The sequence below is a fragment of the Hibiscus syriacus genome, unplaced genomic scaffold, assembly GCF_006381635.1.
Source record: "Hibiscus syriacus cultivar Baekdansim isolate YM2019G1 unplaced genomic scaffold, ASM638163v2 tig00112988_pilon, whole genome shotgun sequence".
Lineage (NCBI taxonomy): Eukaryota > Viridiplantae > Streptophyta > Magnoliopsida > Malvales > Malvaceae > Hibiscus > Hibiscus syriacus.
In genome coordinates, this window is record NW_024063432.1 from 1,364,964 (window position 1) to 1,385,817 (window position 20,854).

At 35.4% G+C, this 20,854-nt stretch overlaps 3 protein-coding genes and 1 pseudogene across 3 annotated transcripts; all 4 read left to right on the plus strand.

Moving 5' to 3' along the window:
- Nucleotides 1-1,871: 1,871 nt before the first annotated feature.
- Nucleotides 1,872-19,966, plus strand: LOC120185132 (annotated as a pseudogene).
- LOC120185131 (chaperone protein ClpC1, chloroplastic) lies at nt 1,883-6,826 on the plus strand. Its single transcript, XM_039189428.1, has 10 exons — nt 1,883-2,073; nt 2,592-3,173; nt 3,361-3,476; nt 3,577-3,696; nt 3,775-3,960; nt 4,425-4,640; nt 4,830-5,047; nt 5,148-5,223; nt 5,310-5,399; nt 5,524-6,826. The coding sequence occupies exons 2-10, from the start codon at nt 2,609-2,611 to the stop codon at nt 6,703-6,705; spliced, it is 2,769 nt and encodes a 922-aa protein (XP_039045359.1). The 5' UTR covers nt 1,883-2,073; nt 2,592-2,608; the 3' UTR covers nt 6,706-6,826.
- LOC120185109 (mitochondrial phosphate carrier protein 2, mitochondrial-like) lies at nt 6,965-8,312 on the plus strand. The gene is made up of 4 exons (XM_039189409.1): nt 6,965-6,997; nt 7,207-7,413; nt 7,751-8,031; nt 8,213-8,312. The coding sequence occupies exons 1-4, from the start codon at nt 6,965-6,967 to the stop codon at nt 8,310-8,312; spliced, it is 621 nt and encodes a 206-aa protein (XP_039045340.1).
- LOC120185133 (ankyrin repeat and SAM domain-containing protein 6-like) lies at nt 10,408-12,943 on the plus strand. The gene is made up of 2 exons (XM_039189429.1): nt 10,408-11,428; nt 12,571-12,943. The coding sequence occupies exon 1, from the start codon at nt 10,513-10,515 to the stop codon at nt 11,359-11,361; it is 849 nt and encodes a 282-aa protein (XP_039045360.1). The 5' UTR covers nt 10,408-10,512; the 3' UTR covers nt 11,362-11,428; nt 12,571-12,943.
- Nucleotides 19,967-20,854: the final 888 nt, after the last annotated feature.

Genomic DNA, 20,854 nt, shown 5'->3' on the forward strand with positions numbered 1-20,854 from the left:
GCCTCTTTAAAAAAACAAAATTCTCACCAAAACGATGTTGTTTTGAATCTATATAAAAGTCCACTTTTAATATCGTTAGTGAGGAAGCGACGGAATGACCAAAAAATCCAATGCATTGAGCTTCAGTGAGAAAGTAAAAAAATTTAAAATACAATGAGTGAAATAGGAAAGAAAATAAAGCTTAGTAACCGAATTTCTAATTTACCCAAGCTAGTATTTGAGCATAGGGATGGGCATGAGACTCAAACCCGACCCGATCGAGTCGGATTTTTTTTAAAATTCGGGTTTGGGTCTGGTCGGGTCAGATTCGGGTTTAGGGTGAAAAATATCGACCTGACCCAAAAATATAATTTTATTTTATATATTTAAGAATAATTACAATAATACCGCTCTATATATTATTTTTCAATTAAATCACTGTTTTTATTAAATAAACATAACATTTTTTATTATTTCGGGTCAGGTCAGATCGGGTTCAGGTCGAGTGGAGGGTATATATATTTTTCGAGTCAGGTCGAGTCGGGTGAAGGATACAAAATTTTTGGATCAAATCAAGTTGGTCGAAACCCAACCCAAAACCGACCCATGCCCATCCCTATTTGAGCATAGTTCAATAAATCTCTAATATTTTTTTCCTAAATTAATAAATGGAAGAAATAAAACAAAACATTAAAAAAAGGATATTATATTTTATATTTATATTTATGGATAAATAAAACTAAGATCCGTTCCTTAAAACACAACCGCAAATTTTAGTAGTTAATAACGGCGTTACGGCTCTACCGTTTACGCCTTTACGGCTCTCCGCCGCCCATGTTTTTTTTAATTAGTTACCGCTATTCAATTTATTTTTAAATTAATAAAAAATCATTCATTTAATAAAGTTTTATAAATCTTTCTTGTCTATGTCAAATGAGTTGTTTTACGGAATACTAAAAGAGTAGTGAAGGGATCAAATTATCTAACATACTACTTCGTTATACTATTTTGATTATAACGACAAACAATATTTTATCAAAGAAGAGATCTAACAATACTTGAACATCAAGAAATTCATCAAAAAAATATATATCGTGAATTGTTTGTATGAATACAAAAACGATCGCAAAATTTGTAAAATATATACCTTAAATTATAAGAATTATGTCACAAGAACGGATAAATCGTATATCAAAATAACATAAAAAATTGATGGAATTTATTATTATAACAAAATCGAATCGAGTTCAAGTTCGAGTAGAGGGTGAAAAAGTTCCAAACCAACCCCACCCGATCAGGGGATAATAATGTAATTTCTTTAAAAACTTATTTTTTGTAATTAAGTCCTTTTTATATTGGGTCGGGTCGATTCAAATTTATCCTATCAAATTTCAAGTCAGAGTCGGATGAAGAATATACATTTTTTTGGGTTAGGTCAGCTTGGATGGAAGATATATAATTTTCAGGTCAGGTTGGATTCCGGTGGAAGATACATATTTTCAGGTCTGATCGGGTTGATCGAAAACCCAACCCTAACCAGACTAGTTGTCATCCCTAGTTAACCATGAGTTAAAAAGGGAAATTGATTAAACTATATCAAATTAAAATATTAAGATAAAACCAACAATTAGTTGGTTCTAGTGAGATGAGACACTAGTTCTTTTAAATAAGATCAAGTGTCCAAATTTTCATATTACGAATGAAGCAAACTAATTTAGAAGGATCGCTCCTATAACAAGTGAAATCAATCAAAAGATTAGATATTGTGTTAAACCAAAAAATATCAAGATGAAATTACAAATTGAAGTATGGTAAAGGGACCGATAGCATAATTTAACCCTCTTTGGCCCATACATCCAAACAAGTGTCGCGGAGGAGATGATGAGAGAGAGAGAGAGAGAGAGGGTTAATTTAAGCCACGTTTATCCTCTTTATATGCTCTTCGGCCGACCATTTCCAGTAGCTTAAAAGAAAGAGGTGGGAAAAATGGTCTCTTCTCTTTGCAATTTCTAAAAGAAAAGACCCCTTTTAGTATATTTATCTCTCTTTTATCCATTTCAGCCTTTTTCTGTACTTTTTCATCACTTCTTTTAGGTGAGTCGTGGAACTTTCTTCTTCTTCTTGAGGTTTAATTTGACGCTTTCGTTTGGTTTTCATGGCTTGTTTGATGTTTGGACTCTGTTTCTTATTGAAACCTGAATTAGGGTTTTGGTTCCGTGGCTTGTTGGGTGTTTGGATTTTTGTTTAAGGACTCTGTTTCTTCTTGAAATCTGAATCAGGGTTTTGGTTTCATGTCTTGTGGGATGTTTGGATTAATGAATTTTTCTCGGTGTAAAAAGAAAATTGTTTTATTTTTTAGCCTTTTGTTGATCGCTGATGCTTAGCCCACCTGTTCAAATTTGTATAATTTTATAATGCTTTCTTTTTGGGTTTTTGGTTATTAAATTAAATTTATGGAATGTACGAAGCTTTCTGTAATTAACTCTGTAGTTCTCGTGTAGCATGTTTACTTAATCAATTATCAATAGTTCTTGTGTAGTTAACTCTGTTGGAAGAAGTTATATTGTATTGGTTGGGGGAATTCATTTATGCAAGTCTTTGTTTTGTTGCAGATAGCTTAGTAGGAGAGATGGCTAAACTTTTGGCTCAGTCGGCTGTTGTTCCTGCTCTAGCTACCGGTCGAAGTCATGGTCCATCCAAACAATCTGGAAAATCGAAAAGGTCTGCTAAGATGATGTGCACTTTAACAACACCTGGATTGACTATACGTAGTTTCTCTGGGTTGCGTGGTTTGACTTCATTAGGTAATATGGTCAGAGTCGGCCAAGATTTCCATTCTAAGGTTGCAATTTCGATCTCTTCTCGACGTGGTAGAGGAAGCCGATGTGTGCCTAAAGCCATGTTCGAGCGCTTTACTGAGAAAGCAATTAAGGTAATCATGCTTGCTCAAGAGGAAGCCAGACGACTTGGTCATAATTTTGTTGGTACCGAGCAAATTTTGTTGGGCCTTATTGGTGAAGGTACTGGCATTGCCGCAAAAGTCCTGAAATCCATGGGGATCAATCTTAAAGATGCGCGAGTTGAAGTCGAGAAGATAATTGGAAGGGGCAGTGGTTTTGTTGCTGTGGAGATTCCATTTACTCCTCGTGCCAAACGTGTTCTGGAACTCTCGTTGGAAGAAGCTCGCCAACTTGGTATATCTTTATACATAACCTTTTCTTTTCATTTTTAATTAGTTTACAACAGATTTTAAACTGTCATTTGACTTTCATTTTTTTGTGTTGATTATTCATAGAACAGTCCTCTGAGTCATTTGCATGCTCTCCGGGCTTGGAAAATTTACTTTGATTAACAGGCAATTGTTATGTTATAAAATTTCAGGCCATAACTATATTGGATCCGAGCATCTTCTTCTTGGTTTGCTTCGTGAAGGTGAAGGTGTTGCAGCCCGTGTTCTTGAGAATTTGGGTGCTGACCCAAGTAACATCCGCACCCAGGCAAGAAATGCCTTTATCAACTTGATCTTGTTTATATTTAGTTCAATTTTTTGTAATAATAAAACATAACTGGGATTATCTTTTCTATTTGATTTACTAGGTTATTCGTATGGTTGGTGAGGGCAACGAAGTTAGTGTCGTTACAGGAGGATCAACTGGAAACACGAAAATGCCAACACTTGAGGAATATGGAACCAATTTAACCAAGTTAGCTGAAGAAGTAAGCGAATTTATCTGTTTGTTCTATCATTTGGGTATTTTTATGTGCTTGTTTCTAAACTGGGTTTTCCCGTTTTAGGGTAAATTGGATCCTGTTGTCGGAAGGCAGGATCAAATTGAACGTGTTGTCCAAATATTGGGTAGAAGGACCAAAAACAACCCATGTCTTATTGGAGAACCTGGTGTTGGAAAAACTGCTATTGCCGAAGGCCTTGCTCAACGAATTGCTAGCGGTGATGTTCCTGAGACAATTGAGGGCAAGAAGGTGCATTCATCGTCTTTCAGCATTAAAAGCATTTTATTTTAGCAAAGGGGTTGAAAAATTTGACTTTAAGCATGGATCAATCTTGTACAAGTTGCATGTTAAATGTTGTGAATGTGTGTATAACGTACATCCCCGTGGGGCCATCTTTCATTTTACCACATGAATAGTCATCAAAAGAAATAGCTGGTTAGTGATGATTTTATCCTGTAAAGTTTATCACTTTAATCAAATCTGAGATATCCTGAACTATAAGGTTTAGTCGAGAGTTGGTCAAAAGATGGTATTGTGTTATCGTCTTAATTTTTTGAGGGTATGAATTAACAAACAATGTCATTAGAATTTCCTTTTTACTGATTCTTCTGCCTCCTTTTCCATGACTTCAGAGTTGCAACCAATTTTGTGTGCTGGTTTATAATTATCTATTTCCAGTTAGATCGTCACATTTATGGTTGTTTTCTTATCAGATTATAAATCTTGATATGGGTCTGCTTGTTGCTGGAACAAAATATCGTGGAGAGTTTGAGGAGAGATTGAAGAAGCTAATGGAGGAAATCAAGCAAAGTGATGAAATAATGTTGTTTATCGATGAGGTTCACACTTTGATTGGAGCAGGAGCAGCTGAAGGTGCCATTGATGCAGCCAATATCTTGAAGCCTGCTCTTGCAAGAGGTGAATTGCAGGTGAATTTTGTTCTTACAGTCGGGATTGTACGGTTGATTTTTATATCCGACTTCTATATGAATTATGCTAGGCCCGACCAATGGTCTGATTTTTGGAATTTTCTTTTAAGCTTTGATAACTGTTGAAATTTTAGTATTTGGTTAATGTAACAATGACGACAATTCTTCACTCTATCTGAATCAATGTAGTGTATTGGAGCTACAACACTTGATGAATACCGAAAGCATATTGAGAAAGACCCAGCTTTGGAAAGACGCTTTCAGCCAGTCAAAGTGCCCGAACCATCTGTAGATGAAACTGTACAGATTTTGAAAGGTTTGCGGGAGCGTTATGAGATTCACCACAAGCTTCGTTACACGGATGAGGCACTAGTCGCTGCTGCACAGCTGTCATACCAGTACATCAGGTACATGACCATCTTATTTTTGTTGAGTTTCTTTCTAATGGCTTAGTTACTAAAAATGAACTGCCCTTTTTGTTCCTCACTCTGGTTTCTTTATGGTCAGCGACCGTTTTCTACCTGATAAAGCAATCGACTTGATTGATGAAGCTGGGTCTCGTGTTCGCCTTCGTCATGCGCAGGTGTGTTTGTATAACTATCTAGTCATGAGTGACACTTATGTGCCTTCCTTTCTCAAGTTGATTTTATGACATTGCTGTTGATACAGCTCCCTGAGGAAGCTAAAGAGCTTGATAAAGAGCTTCGACAGATAACAAAGTCGAAGAACGAAGCAGTTCGTGGCCAGGACTTTGAGAAGGTACAAAATTGTTCAGTTTTTTGGAGTTATTTTATGCTGTTCTTTTATGGAGGGGGCTTATCAGTTTTTTGCAAACCCGCTTTCATTTGGCTTGACCCATATTATAACACGTCCTTTTAAACAGGCTGGGGAATTACGTGATCGAGAAATTGAGCTCAGGGCTCAAATAACTGCAATCCAAGAGAAAGACAAGGAGATGAACAAAGCAGAGGCTGAGGCAGGGGAAGGAGGGCCTGTTGTGACCGAAGCGGACATTCAGCATATAGTCTCTTCGTGGACTGGTATTCCTGTTGAAAAAGTATCTACCGATGAATCTGACCGTCTGCTTAAAATGGAAGAGACACTTCATAAACGAGTCATTGGTCAGGATGAAGCTGTCAAAGCCATTAGCCGTGCTATTCGACGTGCTCGTGTTGGTCTCAAGAACCCCAACCGCCCAATTGCCAGCTTCATCTTCTCTGGGCCAACTGGTGTAGGAAAGTCGGAACTAGCAAAGGCACTGGCTGCTTACTATTTCGGCTCCGAAGAAGCCATGATCCGACTCGATATGAGTGAGTTCATGGAAAGGCACACAGTTTCCAAGCTCATAGGTTCACCCCCTGGGTATGTTGGCTATACCGAGGGTGGTCAGCTAACTGAGGCTGTCCGGAGGCGACCATACACCGTTGTACTTTTTGATGAGATTGAGAAAGCCCATCCCGATGTTTTCAACATGATGCTCCAGATTCTCGAGGATGGGAGGTTGACAGATAGTAAAGGAAGAACTGTGGATTTCAAGAACACTCTTCTGATAATGACATCGAATGTCGGAAGCAGCGTGATTGAAAAGGGTGGACGTCGGATAGGATTTGATCTTGATTACGACGAGAAGGACAGCAGTTACAACAGGATAAAGAGCCTGGTGACAGAAGAACTGAAGCAATATTTCAGGCCGGAGTTCTTGAACAGATTAGATGAGATGATTGTTTTCAGGCAGCTGACCAAGTTGGAAGTCAAGGAGATTGCCGACATAATGCTCAAGGAAGTCTTTGACCGGCTTAAAAACAAAGAAATCGAGCTTCAAGTGACGGAGAGGTTTAGAGAGAGGGTGGTGGAGGAAGGATACAATCCAAGCTACGGAGCGAGGCCTTTGAGAAGAGCCATTATGAGACTTCTCGAGGACAGCATGGCAGAGAAGATGCTTGCAAGGGAAATCAAGGAAGGCGATTCGGTAATCGTGGATGTGGACTCGGACGGAAATGTCACGGTTCTCAATGGTAGCAGCGGAACTCCGGAGTCGTCGGAAGATCTGGTTCCAGCTGGGTAAAAACCAAATTGAAAACCCTTTTTTCTCTAAAGGAAATTAACGGCCAAGAGAATCAACAATATGTTTGAAAACTCTGTAGTTCACAAATTAATATGTATAATACTTCGAGGGTGAAGTCAAAGTAACGTGTATTCCCCAATGTTTAGAAGAATATTAAAATTTAATCACTTTTCATGAATTAGACTTAAAACTTGGAATTTATAACTCTTTAAAACACCTTGAAATTTTCTAACCATTGCCAAATTGGTTGACGAATGCTATGTTAACGCAGGTTGAGGAATGCTATGTTAACGTAGGTCTATCCCTACAATAACCACTAACTAGAATATTAAAAGGAAACCCATTAGGCTTCATTTGTGTTTCTTCATCCTTTCATAAAACTTTAGGCCTCCTCAAAATTCCCATTTTCAAATACCCATTTCATCAAAACATTGTAAATAAAAAAACCATGCCTCTCATCGATCAATTTCTTCATGGCTTCAAAAGTAAAAAGATTTGCAGAGCACATCGATAGCAGAACGAATCTCATTTGAGGGCAAGAGAATACCTGGAGAGCAAGGGCAAGAGAATATACCTGGAGAGCAAGGGCAAGGGTTGCTGGCTGTGAAAGTAAGAAGAGAACGAAGCGGAGAAAAATGGTGGGAGGAAGCTAAAGAGGAAAGGTTGTGGAGCTTTGAATTTGAGAAAATAAAGGTTTTGAGGGTTAAGGTATTTTACTTTTTAATTATTTTCCTTTTACTTGTATTTTAATGATTATTTTCATGATTAAAAAATGTTTATTTAATCCACATCATAAGCCGTTAAGAAGTTAACGGTGGAGTGACTAAAAAAAATCAATGCATAAAGTTCAGTGAGTAAATTGAAAAAATCAAAAGTATGGTGAGTAAAATAGGAGAGAGAATAAAGTTCAATGAGTAAGCGTGTAATTTACCCTTTTTATTAAGCTAAAATATTATAAAATAATATTTGTTTTAAATACTTTTAACCATCTGACAATGAATGCTAAGTCACCCTGCTCCCTATTACATATGCTGATGCTTTCAAGGGTTGGTCACCAACGCTGTTGGGATACAGTGCTCAAGGTGCTTTCAAATATGGTTTCTACGACATCGTCATGAAGTACTATTCCGATATCGTTGGACATATATACGCAACCAAATACAAAACACTCATATATCTCGCTTGTGTTGCATCAATCGAGTTGATTGTTTGTGTGGCTCTTTGCCCCATGGAAGCTGTCAAAGTCCGAGTGCAAACTCAACCCGAATTTGCACGAGGTTTATCGGATGGATTACTGAAGATCGTGAAAGCTGAAGGTGTTGTCGGGTATGGTACCTCTCTATAATGCACTTTCTTTTATTAGTTTAGGGTGATTAGAAGATAGTATATGCTTGAAAGACTCTCAGCTATTTGACAATCAACGCTTAAACACCTTTACAGACGTCGAATCTAATACACTTTAACTTTTATATCACACATGTTTATATAATCTTGCTTGTTTGTATAGGTTGTACAAAGGAATTGTTCCTCTTTGGGGTCGAGAAATTCCTTGTAAGTCAGCTAACTTTATTTTTGTTTTGCTCGATATAAATATGTGTTTGGTATAAACATTATCTTTAGTGGCATTTTTACCACAAATGCCGTTGTATGTTGAGATTTTTAGTGACGTTTTCTTGTTGCAAATGTCTTTATTCAAGGTAATGACGTGACAAGTGATACCTTAGTCAAGATAATAATGTAACATGTGAAATATCAATAATTAAGCACATGTGAAATATCGATTATTTTAGATTCAATTTTACAAAGTCTATTGTGAGAACAGACACTCTCAACCCAATTTACTCTATTCGTAAATTTTAAAATTCGAACTCTTAATTTTACTTAAGGGATCTAATATCCAATCATTCTTAATCAATAATTAATTAATGGTTGATTTTATCTACTCCCTTTTAATCACTAATCAAAGGGTTTTTGTTCATACAACTGTCCAATTTCCATATATGTATTTCTACTTTTGCTACATGTGTATTTCCACACACATGTATATGAAAGATTTATAAATATAATAAAATAATTTATTTATAAATAAATAATTAACTATTATTAAAAAGTTTTACCATATTGTCGATTACAGCACGAACCAACTTATCTCAGTGGTTAAAAGAATCGTTGTTGTTCTTAGAAATCACGAGTTTGAGCACCGACGATTGCATCAGGATGATTGAGCGTTCATTGTCAAACGGTTGAAGTTTTTTTTTTGCACAGCAATAAATTTTATTAATTAATTAAAAACCTTTAAGAGTCTTATTAAAAATCTCCCTAAACCTACATAGAGGAAAAGAGTACTCGTAACAAGGATAGAACAATGCCATAAAATTTCACCACCGAAAAAGGAACAAGATACTACTTTTTAATCACCTTAACTTAATCAAAAAAAAAATCGATTAACAAACATCTTTTAAAAAGAAATTAAAAATATTCATAATTTCTCAAACTCTTCTCTTATCTCATGCATGATAAATATTCATAATTTCCCGATCTCTTTTAATTTCAACAGAACAAACGAATGAACACACACAACAAAACGAACATAACTTTTTGTATTTGGTCGTTCGTGCAAGGAATGTATTATATTCATATTCGTTCTTTAAAGTTATAAATGAATATAAATTTAAATAATTTAGGGTTTTTTTTCATTCTATCGCGAAATGAAAGATACAGTGAATAAACATAAATAAGAGATTATCGAATGTTCACGAACATTCCTTCTGTTATGACGACATCATTTTCAGACGATTCTCACCAGTTTCTCTCCAAATACAATTTCTGGGTTTGTAGAGGAAACTAAGAACATCAGTTTCTATTGCTTCAATGAAGTTGAAAGCTCGATGATTGTTCATAGTGACCCTTCTTGGGTTTTTATAAACCAAAGCTTCAATGAGTCAACAATGGTGGAAAATCTTCAAAATGGTGAACCAAATCAAACTCTCACTCTCACACGCAAGAGGAGGAAGGAGCCAAAGGTAATCTTCTCTGAAATCCATCGATTCCATCGCGTTTATCACAATTACAGACGTAACATATATTGTTACAGTTACTATAGATATTGTTGTCGTGAAATTTTTTAATGTGCACAATTTATTGTGAGACGTAAAATTTAAAAAAAATACACTTTTAGGATCCTTAATAAGAGAGTCAAAGACTCGGATTAATAATAAGAAATGAGAAGATATTCATTAAGAAAAAATAAAGAATTAATCTCAGCCTTTGATTTTTAATAATCCAACTTAAAAAGGTGTAAAACTTGTAAGTGAATCCTAAATCTATATATATATATATATATATATGTTATGTTCATATAACCTAATAATCTCCCATATGAATGACATAAATATTCTTATCACTTTATAATTATATGTTATCATAATCTTACGAGTTTAAAATTTTATTATCGTAACCAAAAAGTATATTGAATAATTTCTTCCATCAATCACAGTAAAAATTTGATTAACAGTTGATATGATTAGCATATAACGATAGTTTGAGATGAATTGAAACTTTTAAAAGTTTTGGGACGAATTTAAAACGATGATCATGGTTTGGAGATTAAATTGGAATATTTAAAAGTTTATGGATTAATTCAGAATGAGTATCATAGTTTGGGGAAATGTTAAGAATTAACTCCAAAGTTACTATGGCTCCCTTTCGGTAGGAAAGGAGGACACGTGTCACTCACCCAGTAAAACTTTCACTTCCATTTTATTTCACTCTCTCTCCCTCTCGATCGAAGCCCAAAAGCCACTTCCTATGGCGGATATACAGCAATCAGATGCCCAGTTAAACGGCGTCGTACAAGCCACTGTCCCCGTCGTTTCATCCGAGGCCGTCGGATCCAAACGCCAGCGACGTCCCAGTGTTCGATTAGGCGACATCGGCGGCGACCAAAGCTACGAATCTCATTTACGGAGGCCCTCCTCCTCTTCCGCAGCCTCTAAGCAATGGAAACACCAACCCCACCTTTCTTACGTCGCCTGCTTCGGTTCTAAATCTTCAAAAACTCGCGCAATTACCAACCCCAACAACAACGAAACGTTCGACGACGAGAGAGAAGCTAACAAAGACAACAACAATTTAGATGGCGTCGCGATTGGTAGCTGGAGAGTCAAGGATTTCAAGAAACGGGCCCCCGCCACGAAACGGATCCGATCCAATTGGGTTCCCAAATTCGACGATTCCGGCGGCGGCGGCGGCAACAACGTCAATATCAACGGCAACAACAACGAAACGGGTGAGAAATACAGCGGCGGCGAAGACAACGACGGTTTCGATATGGAGAATTCAGAGAGTCCCATCAAAGAACAGAGCCCGATTCATTGTTTGGATAATTTGGGTATCCATGGAAACGAAACTGAAGTGGTTTACCATAGGAATGACAACAGGAGGCCATTGACTGGACCCTCAGAAAATGGGATTACAATATGGCTGAATGGTTTGGGTTTAGAAAGGTACGCCCCTCTTTTCGAGATCCATGAAGTTGATGATGAGGTTTTGCTGTTGTTGACATTGGAAGATTTGAAGGATATGGGGATCAATGCTGTTGGTTCTAGGAGGAAAATCTTTTGTGCCATTCAGAAGCTTAGTAAAGGGTTTTTATGACGTTTTCCTGTAATTGGTTATTGGGGGAAGCTGGGTTTGCAAGGACATATTTATCCGCCATTGCAATGTAAGTTTAAGCTTTTATTAGCTTTCTTTATGTTAACCTTCTTTTTGGTGTAGTAAAAGTAGGATTTTTGGTTAGTTTTAGAAGCTTTTGTTAAGTTAAAAGCTAACTATTGTTGAGGATTTTTATTAGAGAACAGTGAGAAAACATTAGCTTCTTCTAGTTTGGTTAAAGGAAAGTGCTTGATAAAGCAATTTCAGATCATATTCTTGTTGTTTTCTCATTAAATGATATTTTCTTTCATTACGATTACATATTAGAGAAGTACGTGCTGCTGAGATCAGTGTCATACTGTCATCCTAATCTCAGCATGTGTCCAAGCATTTGGCAATGGCATCTCGGACACTTTCGGGCAGGAAAAGTGTATTTGGTTTGGTTCACATTCACTCATTTGTTGTGTTTAGGCATACTTTGTTTTTGAGAGATACGATTAAGTTCTCTTATTTTTCGCATTGTCTATTAGATGTACCCTTATTAGTAAGAAAGGGATGGTAATTTGAGTATTCAACATTAAACATGGACCATATGGAAGTCAGGCATATTGATCAGCAAAAAAATATCATATTTAGATGAACGGACCACTCTTTACTCTTTAGAGTTTAGTGCTTAGACTGTTTGTTGTGCCCTTGACAACCCTAGTCGGGATTACTGTAGCGTATTCATACCAAAGGTTGATAGCTTTGGAATGAAGCAATGACTTGATAAATGTTTCATTACTCTGGTTATCTAAGTTTATGCATTCAAGGAGTTGTTTCCTCTTGAAGCAGATATGCTAATTTGTTTACTTGAAGCCAAAGCCGTTTTGTTGGATCTGTTTTAGGGGGATGCATGAATGATTTCTTTTCTTATCATATATTACTTTTAGGATCTTCCATATCTTCTTAACGGCCAGCTATTCATGTTGAACTAGGAATGAGATGCAGGGATGAATAGTGCTAGTATTTTTACAGCACATACTAAGTTATCCAATTTCAAGGTTAAATGTGGGGTACGGGGTATGTGTCCGTCACGTGTATGCTCAAGTTTTCTTAGATTATATATATTTGGAGGATCTTAATCTCATAGTAGGAGGATTATATGTGTTGGATGCGATTATTTAAGAAAATGGCAAGTCTAGGTAATGTAGAAGGATTATATGCTGACAGGAAATTGCCCACAAAACCTCCATCTTGGTGAGGACAGTGTTAAAACTGGTGCCTGGCTTGACTTGGCATGGCAAAGCAATATAACTCTGATTAATTACGAATCGGAACCAATGAACGGAGTATGTTTGGTCCGGCCAAATCTTAACCCCTGCACTCATCAGAACAAAGGAGAGAGGAGGCGAAAGATCAACACTTTCCTTGTCTTGATTCACATGCATGTAAGGAAGATAAGTTCCTTTTCTTATGGTGTGCATAAATTTGCAATGAAATTTGCTATAAATTTGTTAGTGAGCCATTAATGATGATATAAGTTGACTTTTGTTAGTTTAATAAATGAGGCATTCCTAGCTTCTTCATTTATACTCTGTCTCAACTGCAATTTAGCTGTTTTGTTTGACTATTCATGTTGTTGTTGACTTAACTGGATTGGGATTAAATTCCCATCATTATTATTTCATGCATGTGAAGGGTTGAATGTGAATTACTAGACATTGACTTGACCTGCTTGGTTAACTGTGTTTGGTTTGGAATCTAAATTACCCTTTCTTGTCATTAACTTTGTACTCAATTAAAGTAATTGGTGTTAAAGAAAAATAATAAATTTACTTTCTTTTTTTCAAAATCATATCTAAAGTTTAGTTTTTGTTTCATTTTAGTACATTCGTTTAGAATTTAACTATTAAGTTTTGAAAAGATTGAAAGTTTAGGTACTAATGCGTTAAGTTTTTAACGGTGGGATACTACAATTAAACAAAACCTAAACGTTAGGTATCGTTTTGAAAAAAAATTGAAAGTTTAGATACTAAAACTGATAGTTTAAGTACTAAATGCGTAGTTTATCCAAGATTTTTTTATATTACGACGGAGATTGAACCTGTTGATTGAGTGAAGTGAAAGATTTTTTTATATCATGATAAAATATTGTGTTTAACTTATATTGTGATGGAAAACAAGAAAAAAGATACATAAGGATTCAGTGTGGATAGAATCTAGGACTACAACGGTATGTAGAGCCTGAGCACTAGGTTAAATGATTGGTGACGGTTTACATCTTATGTTATATTTTGAACGAGCTTTGTTGATGGTATTTGCTTTTCTTATGGTGTGCATAAGTTGATTGGTGGTGGTTCACATCTTATTGGTTAGGGAGAAGGCTCTCAGTCGATAGTTATTTGGTAGATCAGTGTCAAGATTCTTTGTTTCCAATCAAGGAGTGGATAAAACATAGGTGTATAGTGGTTTAAATCTTTATTTCAGTCTTGGTTGAGAGGTTTAACCTTTAGTGTTGGTGTCAGACATAGGATCGTAATGGCTATCTATAGATAGATAAGATGAGTAGACTTTGCCATCGGTATATCACGTGGGCATGTCGATGATCACATCATGAGGTTTTAACTGGCTAGAGGATATAAAACTCTGGAGGTTCTGTGGAACTCCGGAGATGTAATTTAGTGTAGAGTACTCGACGTTAAAGTAGAGGGTGGTGACAACATCTCGACGTTTCGTAAAAGACAATGATAGATTTTCGAGAGAGAAAATAAGTTAAAAGAATGATAATGGCCAAAGTAACAAAAGATGTAAATATTAGGGACTAAAATATCATTATACCTTTTCTTAATTACTAAACTAAGATCTCGGAAATTAACTAAAAGAATCTAAGTCGTTGAATGGACCCCATAATTACGATGATGTGATCGTTTGTTTATATTCTTTCATGACAATCATTAAATAATAAAAATAGAATACTCCGAAACTAATATTAATAAGTTATAAAATTTAAAATCATTTATGAAATTAAAAGGTATATACTATTAATTAATTATTAATTGATTTAATAAAGTAAAATATTATATCTGTTTACCAAAAAAATAAAATATTATATCTTGATTAAAGTCATAAATTAAAAATTTGTTATTTTTAATAATTTTTTAAGAATTTGATATTATTATAAAATAATTTTTATTTTAAATTTTTTTATTATTGATAACGCATATCTTACCAATGCAATTATTCTAAGATTTCTTGAAATAATAATATTTAATTTAATAAATGATATGAGTTAATAAGTATTTTAATAAAAAATAAATTAAAAGTATTAAATATAATATATTCTGATATTTAAATTAATTGATTAATTGAATATTGATCATTATATTAAGAATAAGGTAAGTTCTAAATTTCATCATTAAACTTTACTCTCTTTAATTTTGCTCACTCAATTTTAAAAGATTTTAATTTTCTCGTTAAACTTAATACATTTAATTTTTTTTGTCACCTCGCCTTTATATAGTTAACGGCGTTAAACGATATCATTTTAAAAAATAAATTTCACCAAAATGATATCGTTTTACATTTACATAAACAATCATTTATAACGCCGTTAATGAGGAAATGGATGAGTGACAAAAAAAAACCCTAATGTATTAAGTTTACGAAGAAATCGAACATATTTAAAGTACAGTGAGTAAAATAAGAAAAGATTAAAGTTTAGTTACCAAATTCGTAATTTACCCTTAAGAGAATTAGAAAAGGTTCGACACGCTGGATCCCACCCGCGTCGTAAGTTTTATAACTTTCTGTCTGTCGCAGCCCTCTGATTGTGTTGCTCTGACTGTTTTCGGTTCAATTTCCCAACACCCGTCGCCCATTTTATCACGCGTGTGTTTCACGCTCCATTTTATCTCTTGCTCTTTCCAATTTTGCTCACCGACAAATTTTTTTATATAATATTTGAAAGGTCTAATTATAAAATAAATATTTATACCATATTAATGTCGAAATTTGTTTGTAATGATTCAATAAACAATTTGGTCTTACAAAAGCTAATTAAACGATGGAGGGAGGAGTCTCAATGGTTGTTTATGTTAGGTACAACTATAATTTTTTTTATCTATATCTAACATTAATACCGAGAGTATGTTTGGAAGTCGATTACGCGTGGATAAAATCAGATGTTATTTTTTAAAGATCAAAGTTCGAGTACCATAGATGTTAGGACCGTGCCATATTAGGACATGAATTGTTAAGTATAAGATATTCAGAATATCAAAGAAGGGTGAAATGTAAATTTTTAGTTTTAACAACCGACGATAATGGTGGCCAATGTCGACCGACAATTATCGACTATGGCAATGGTGCGTGGCGATGACGACGAGAGATTTTGGTCGAATTCAGAGGTCAATTTGTTATTTTATCTAAAGTTTAAGGATTAAAATAATTCGATTAAAGTTTAAGGTTTAACTAGTATTCTATATAAAGTTTAAAGATACAACTAAAATTTAATTCCTTTTAACAAACATATCGCATCATCAAATTAACGAGACTTAACAAATCAATGAATAAAATATAATAATTGATAATACAAGTTATCAAAATTTAATAAATTAATAACACGAGTGAACAAAACTTAATTTTTAAAGGCTTAATAAAAAATATAAGTGCCTAAACTATACATTGAAATACAATTTGGTGTCTAAAGAATTCTTCGTTAAAAATTGGTGTCTAACGTTTTCAACATTACACTTTTAGGTACTTGGATAATAACGAGCCGTTAAATTTAGTCGTTATCAGACACGTGTCATGCATATAAAATTTAAAAATTATTTTATTTTAAAAAATAATAATATCATTAAAAAACAAAAAAACACCAAATTTCATATTTATCGTCTTCGGTCGGCCACCGTCGGTTTGTTATCGTCACCATTGATATCAGAATTGTCTTGTCGGTGCAACCAAAACCAATCTCCCACCCACAGTGAAACTACGCCAATTTCGCGAAAATGTCACGAATAATCATCGGATTTTTAGGTGTTCCGTTTATGTTTTCCGGCAATTTTGATAGCTACATGCATTCATACGTTACATGACCACCACAGTTGTGTTCCTTGTCGTGCTCCGAACAAAATCCAACTGATGATTATCATTCGCCGTCGGAGGTGGGGCAACGGGAGGGAGAAGGATAACGAGGGGAAAGGAGGTATTTTTTAATTGTTTTCTTTTTTAAAAATATAATATTTTTATTAATTAAAAATATAACAGTAGACTTGTAACAGAGAAAACATTAGGCATATATTTTTAACGAAAATTCTTTAGGCACCAAATCATATTTTGAGACATAGTTTAGACACTTATTTTTGTATTAAACCTTTTCTAAATTTAATAAGAAAAAATATATAAGTATTAAAAGAAATGGCATAATACCAAAATTAGCCTCCAACATTTATCAAAATGGTCATTTTGTCCAATTCTATTATTTTTGGAGCATTTTAGATTGAAAAAGACTCATATTTTGGAATGTTAACCATGTGTTTACTAATTACTTTGATCCATAGAGGGAGTTTTTTGCCCAAAGTGAAACGATGGGGTCAAAATTCTTTAAAAAAAGAATAGGGATCAAAATGATCATTTTAATAAACGTTAGGCTTTTTTTTTACATTATGCCTAAAATAAAGTGACCAATCTAATAATTTATCATAGATAAGGGTAAATTACACGTTTAATACCTAAACTATCAGTTTTTATCCGTTTTAGTGCTAAACTTTTAATGTTAAAAATATCATACATAAAGTTTAGTTTTTGTTTCATTTTAATACCCCGTCAAAAGTTTACCATTAAGTTTTGATTTTTTTTTGAAATTTTAGGTAATAAAACGGACCAAAATTGATAATTTAGGTATTATACGCGTTAAGTTTTTAACATGGGTAATAAAATAAAACAAAAACTAAACATTACGTGTGATTTTAAAAAAATTGAAAACTTAGGTACTAAAATAGACCAAAACTGATAGTTTATGTACTAAATACATAATTTACGTACATGTTTAGTACATAAACTATCAATTTTGGTTGTTTTAGTACCTAAACTATTAACTTTTTCAAAACCATAACTAAAGTTTATTTTTTGTTTCGTTTTAGTACTCCATGTTAAAAAATTAACGTTAAGTTTTTAAAAAAATTAAAAGTTTAAGCACTAAAACAGACAAAAACTAATAACTTAGGTACTAATTGTGTTAAATTTTTAATAACATGGTACTAAAATGAAACAAAAACTAAACATTACGTATGCCTTTAAAAAAATTAAGTACTAAAATAGACCAAAAATAATAGTTAGGTACTAAAATGTGTAATTTACCCTAATATCAAAATACTTCCTTTCAAATGTAGTTTTAAAAAGAGTGGTTGGTAGGACACCTTTTATATTACATGACACAACTTATTAACAAACTCTATTATCTTAAAAATTATTTGAAAATAAGTGTTAATCTGAAAAAATAAGTTTTTATAGTGATATTTGAGTAAAAATATATTTGGAAATGTCAAAGTCAAAATGCGCTCTTGAGTTGCGTGTCATACTCAAACTAAGCCTCACATCTCTCAAAGTATATCTCCAAGCAAAAGACACTTGCCGCTGCTCCGTCGATCACACACTCTCTCTCTAGGATCGCAGACCCTAAACCCTAAATTCTCTCTGTAATTTCCACTCACTTTTTGCCTTTTCGTTCTGCACAAACTTTCTAATCATCAAACCTGAGAGGAAAAGAGAGAGGGAAAACTGGTCTTCAGCCGCCATGAAAGTACCAGAAGAAGACGACCCAATTTCCATTTCGAAGCGTCTTTTGGTTTCGCTTTCGGATCAAATTAAGAACATCAACAGTTTCAAAGGCAAATGGGGCTTGATCAAATCCAAGCTTTCTAGTCTCCAGGATCAACTCGTTTACCTCTCCGATTTTCCTTCTTCTCTTCAATTCCCCTCGCCGTTGACCTGCTTCATTCGATATCCCAAACCTTAAACGACGCCGTATCGCTTTCTCGGAAATGTCAACCCGCCGGTTTGACAGAAGGAAAGCTTAAGACCCAGAGCGACCTCGACGCCGTTTTGGCTAAGTTAAACCGGCACATCTCCGACTGTGAGATTTTGATTCGTAGTGGTGTTCTTCAAGACGGTTCCGTTTCGACTTCTTCCTCGAAGAAAGAAGCGGTGCGAGTTGAGTCGAGGAACTTGATAACTCGGTTACAAATCGGAACGATTGAATCGAGGAACTCAGCCATAGACTCGCTCTTGGGTTTACTCCAAGAGGACGATAAGAACGTGATGATTACCGTGGCGCAGGGAGTGGTTCCCGTGCTCGTGCGATTACTTGATTCGAGCTGTTTGGAAACGAAGGAGAAGACGGTGGCCGCAGTTTCGAGGGTATCGACGGTGGAGTCGAGCAAACACGTTTTGATCGCCGAAGGGTTGTTGCTTTTGAATCATCTCCTTCGAGTCCTCGAATCCGGCAGCGGTTTCGCTAAGGAGAAAGCCTGCATCGCTTTACAAGCTTTGACGTTTTCGAAAGAGAACGCTCGAGCGATCGGTTCCAGAGGTGGGATTTCGTCTCTTTTAGAGATTTGTCAAGCCGGAACCCCCGGTTCTCAAGCTTTCGCCGCCGGCGTTTTGAAGAACTTGACTTCTTTCGATGAAATTAAAGAGAATATTATCGAAGAAAACGCGGTTTTTGTTTTGATCGGCCTTGTTTCTTCCGGGACTGCTTTAGCACAAGAGAATTCCATTGGCTGTTTATGTAATTTGGTTTCCAGTGATTCGAATTTGAAGCTTTTGATTGTTAAGGAAGGTGGGATTGAATGTTGAAGAATTTCATGGATTCATCTCCGAATCCGAAAGGCCTTGAAGTTGCTCTTGAATTCATTAGGCATTTATCATCCATTCACCCCATTGCTGAATCTCTGGTTGCCGATGGTTTCATCGCCCGTCTCGTGGCTTCTTTGAACAGTGGGGCTTCTGGGGTAAGAATCGTGGCAGGTAAAGCCGCTTTCGAGCTCGGATTTTCTTCGAAGACGAGGAAAGAACTGGGTGAATGTGGATGTAATGTGCCATTGATTAAAATGCTAGATGGGAAAGCTATTGAAGAAAAAGAAGCCGGTGCAATGGCACTGTCAAGGCTCGTGTTGTACGCCGGTAACAAGAAGGTTTTCAAAAAGGACGAGAGGGGGATTGTTAACACGGTGATGTTATTGGATCCTTCAATACAAAATCTCGATAAAAAGTACCCTGTTTTGCTCTTGTCTGAGCTTGTACATTCCAAGAAATGTAAGAAGCAAATGGTTGCTGCTGGTGCTTGTGTGTACCTGCAGAAACTTGTTGAGATGAATGTTGAAGGGGCTAAGAAGCTATTGGAGAGTCTCGGGAAGGGTAAGATTTGGGGTGTTTTCGCCAGGCCATAGCAACGGAGGGTTATCTTGAAAACGAGGCCTTATCGAACTGTATGTATCATAGTTGTGTTCTTCCTTTGTTCATATTGGATGTTTATTTGCTTAGTGCTAGTCTACATTATATGTTTAGTGTAATTGTTCATGTTGTAGAGACATAATCTTAGGTTTTGATGACCTAATTAGTCTGCCATTCGGTTTTATTACCTGAAATTCAATGCTTTCATAGCTATGTGTGATCCTATGGCGCTCTATTTCTGCAATTTTCTAGTTCTTATCGACTTTGCATAGACTTCCCTTTTTCAGCTTAACTTACAAAGTTCAAGCATTTGATGCAAAATGAACCATTTGGGGTTGGTTACGCTTTTCCCACAACACCTCCCTAAAGTGGCAAAAGATGATAGCAACAACCATTGATTGATTTGGTAGTTGGATGAACAATGATGATGATGATTCTTTTGGCTGTGTTTCGATTCAAGTTCAAGAATCCGGCTGTATCTGTTCCGAGTTTAGCTACCGTCAAAAGGTACCATTTGGGGTTATTTCAAAGCTCTTCCCATAAGACCTCCCCAAAGTAGCAAAGGGTTATGATAATAAGCATGACTGTTTTGGTAGTTAGGTGAACAATGATGATGAATTTGATGATTTATGATTGTGCTTTTAGTTGAAGAATCTGGCTGCATTTGTTCTAAGTTTGCCTAAACAGGCGAGCGCTTCATCTTTCCAGCTCTTCTAAACCCTCTGCTAGGGTCCCATTCGGATACTACTCGATCGAAATCTTTCGATCGATATCTTGATTTTTCTCTTCCTGTATATGACCAGAAAGCTATGGATCGAAAGATTCCGATCGATATCTCGGATGTCTGGTAGTTGGTGTATGTATACAGTTGTGGGTCTAAAGCATGTGCAATTGTTCTTTGTTAAACCTAAATAATGCAATCCTCTGCTGGGTGTTACCTTAACAGGTAAGGACCTACCTAGAATTGTTTTACAGTTCGATTCAGCCCATATATTATTATTATTGTAAAGGAAAATGAAATAGGTCTCTCCGGTTTCATTTTTTAGTCAAATAAGTATTT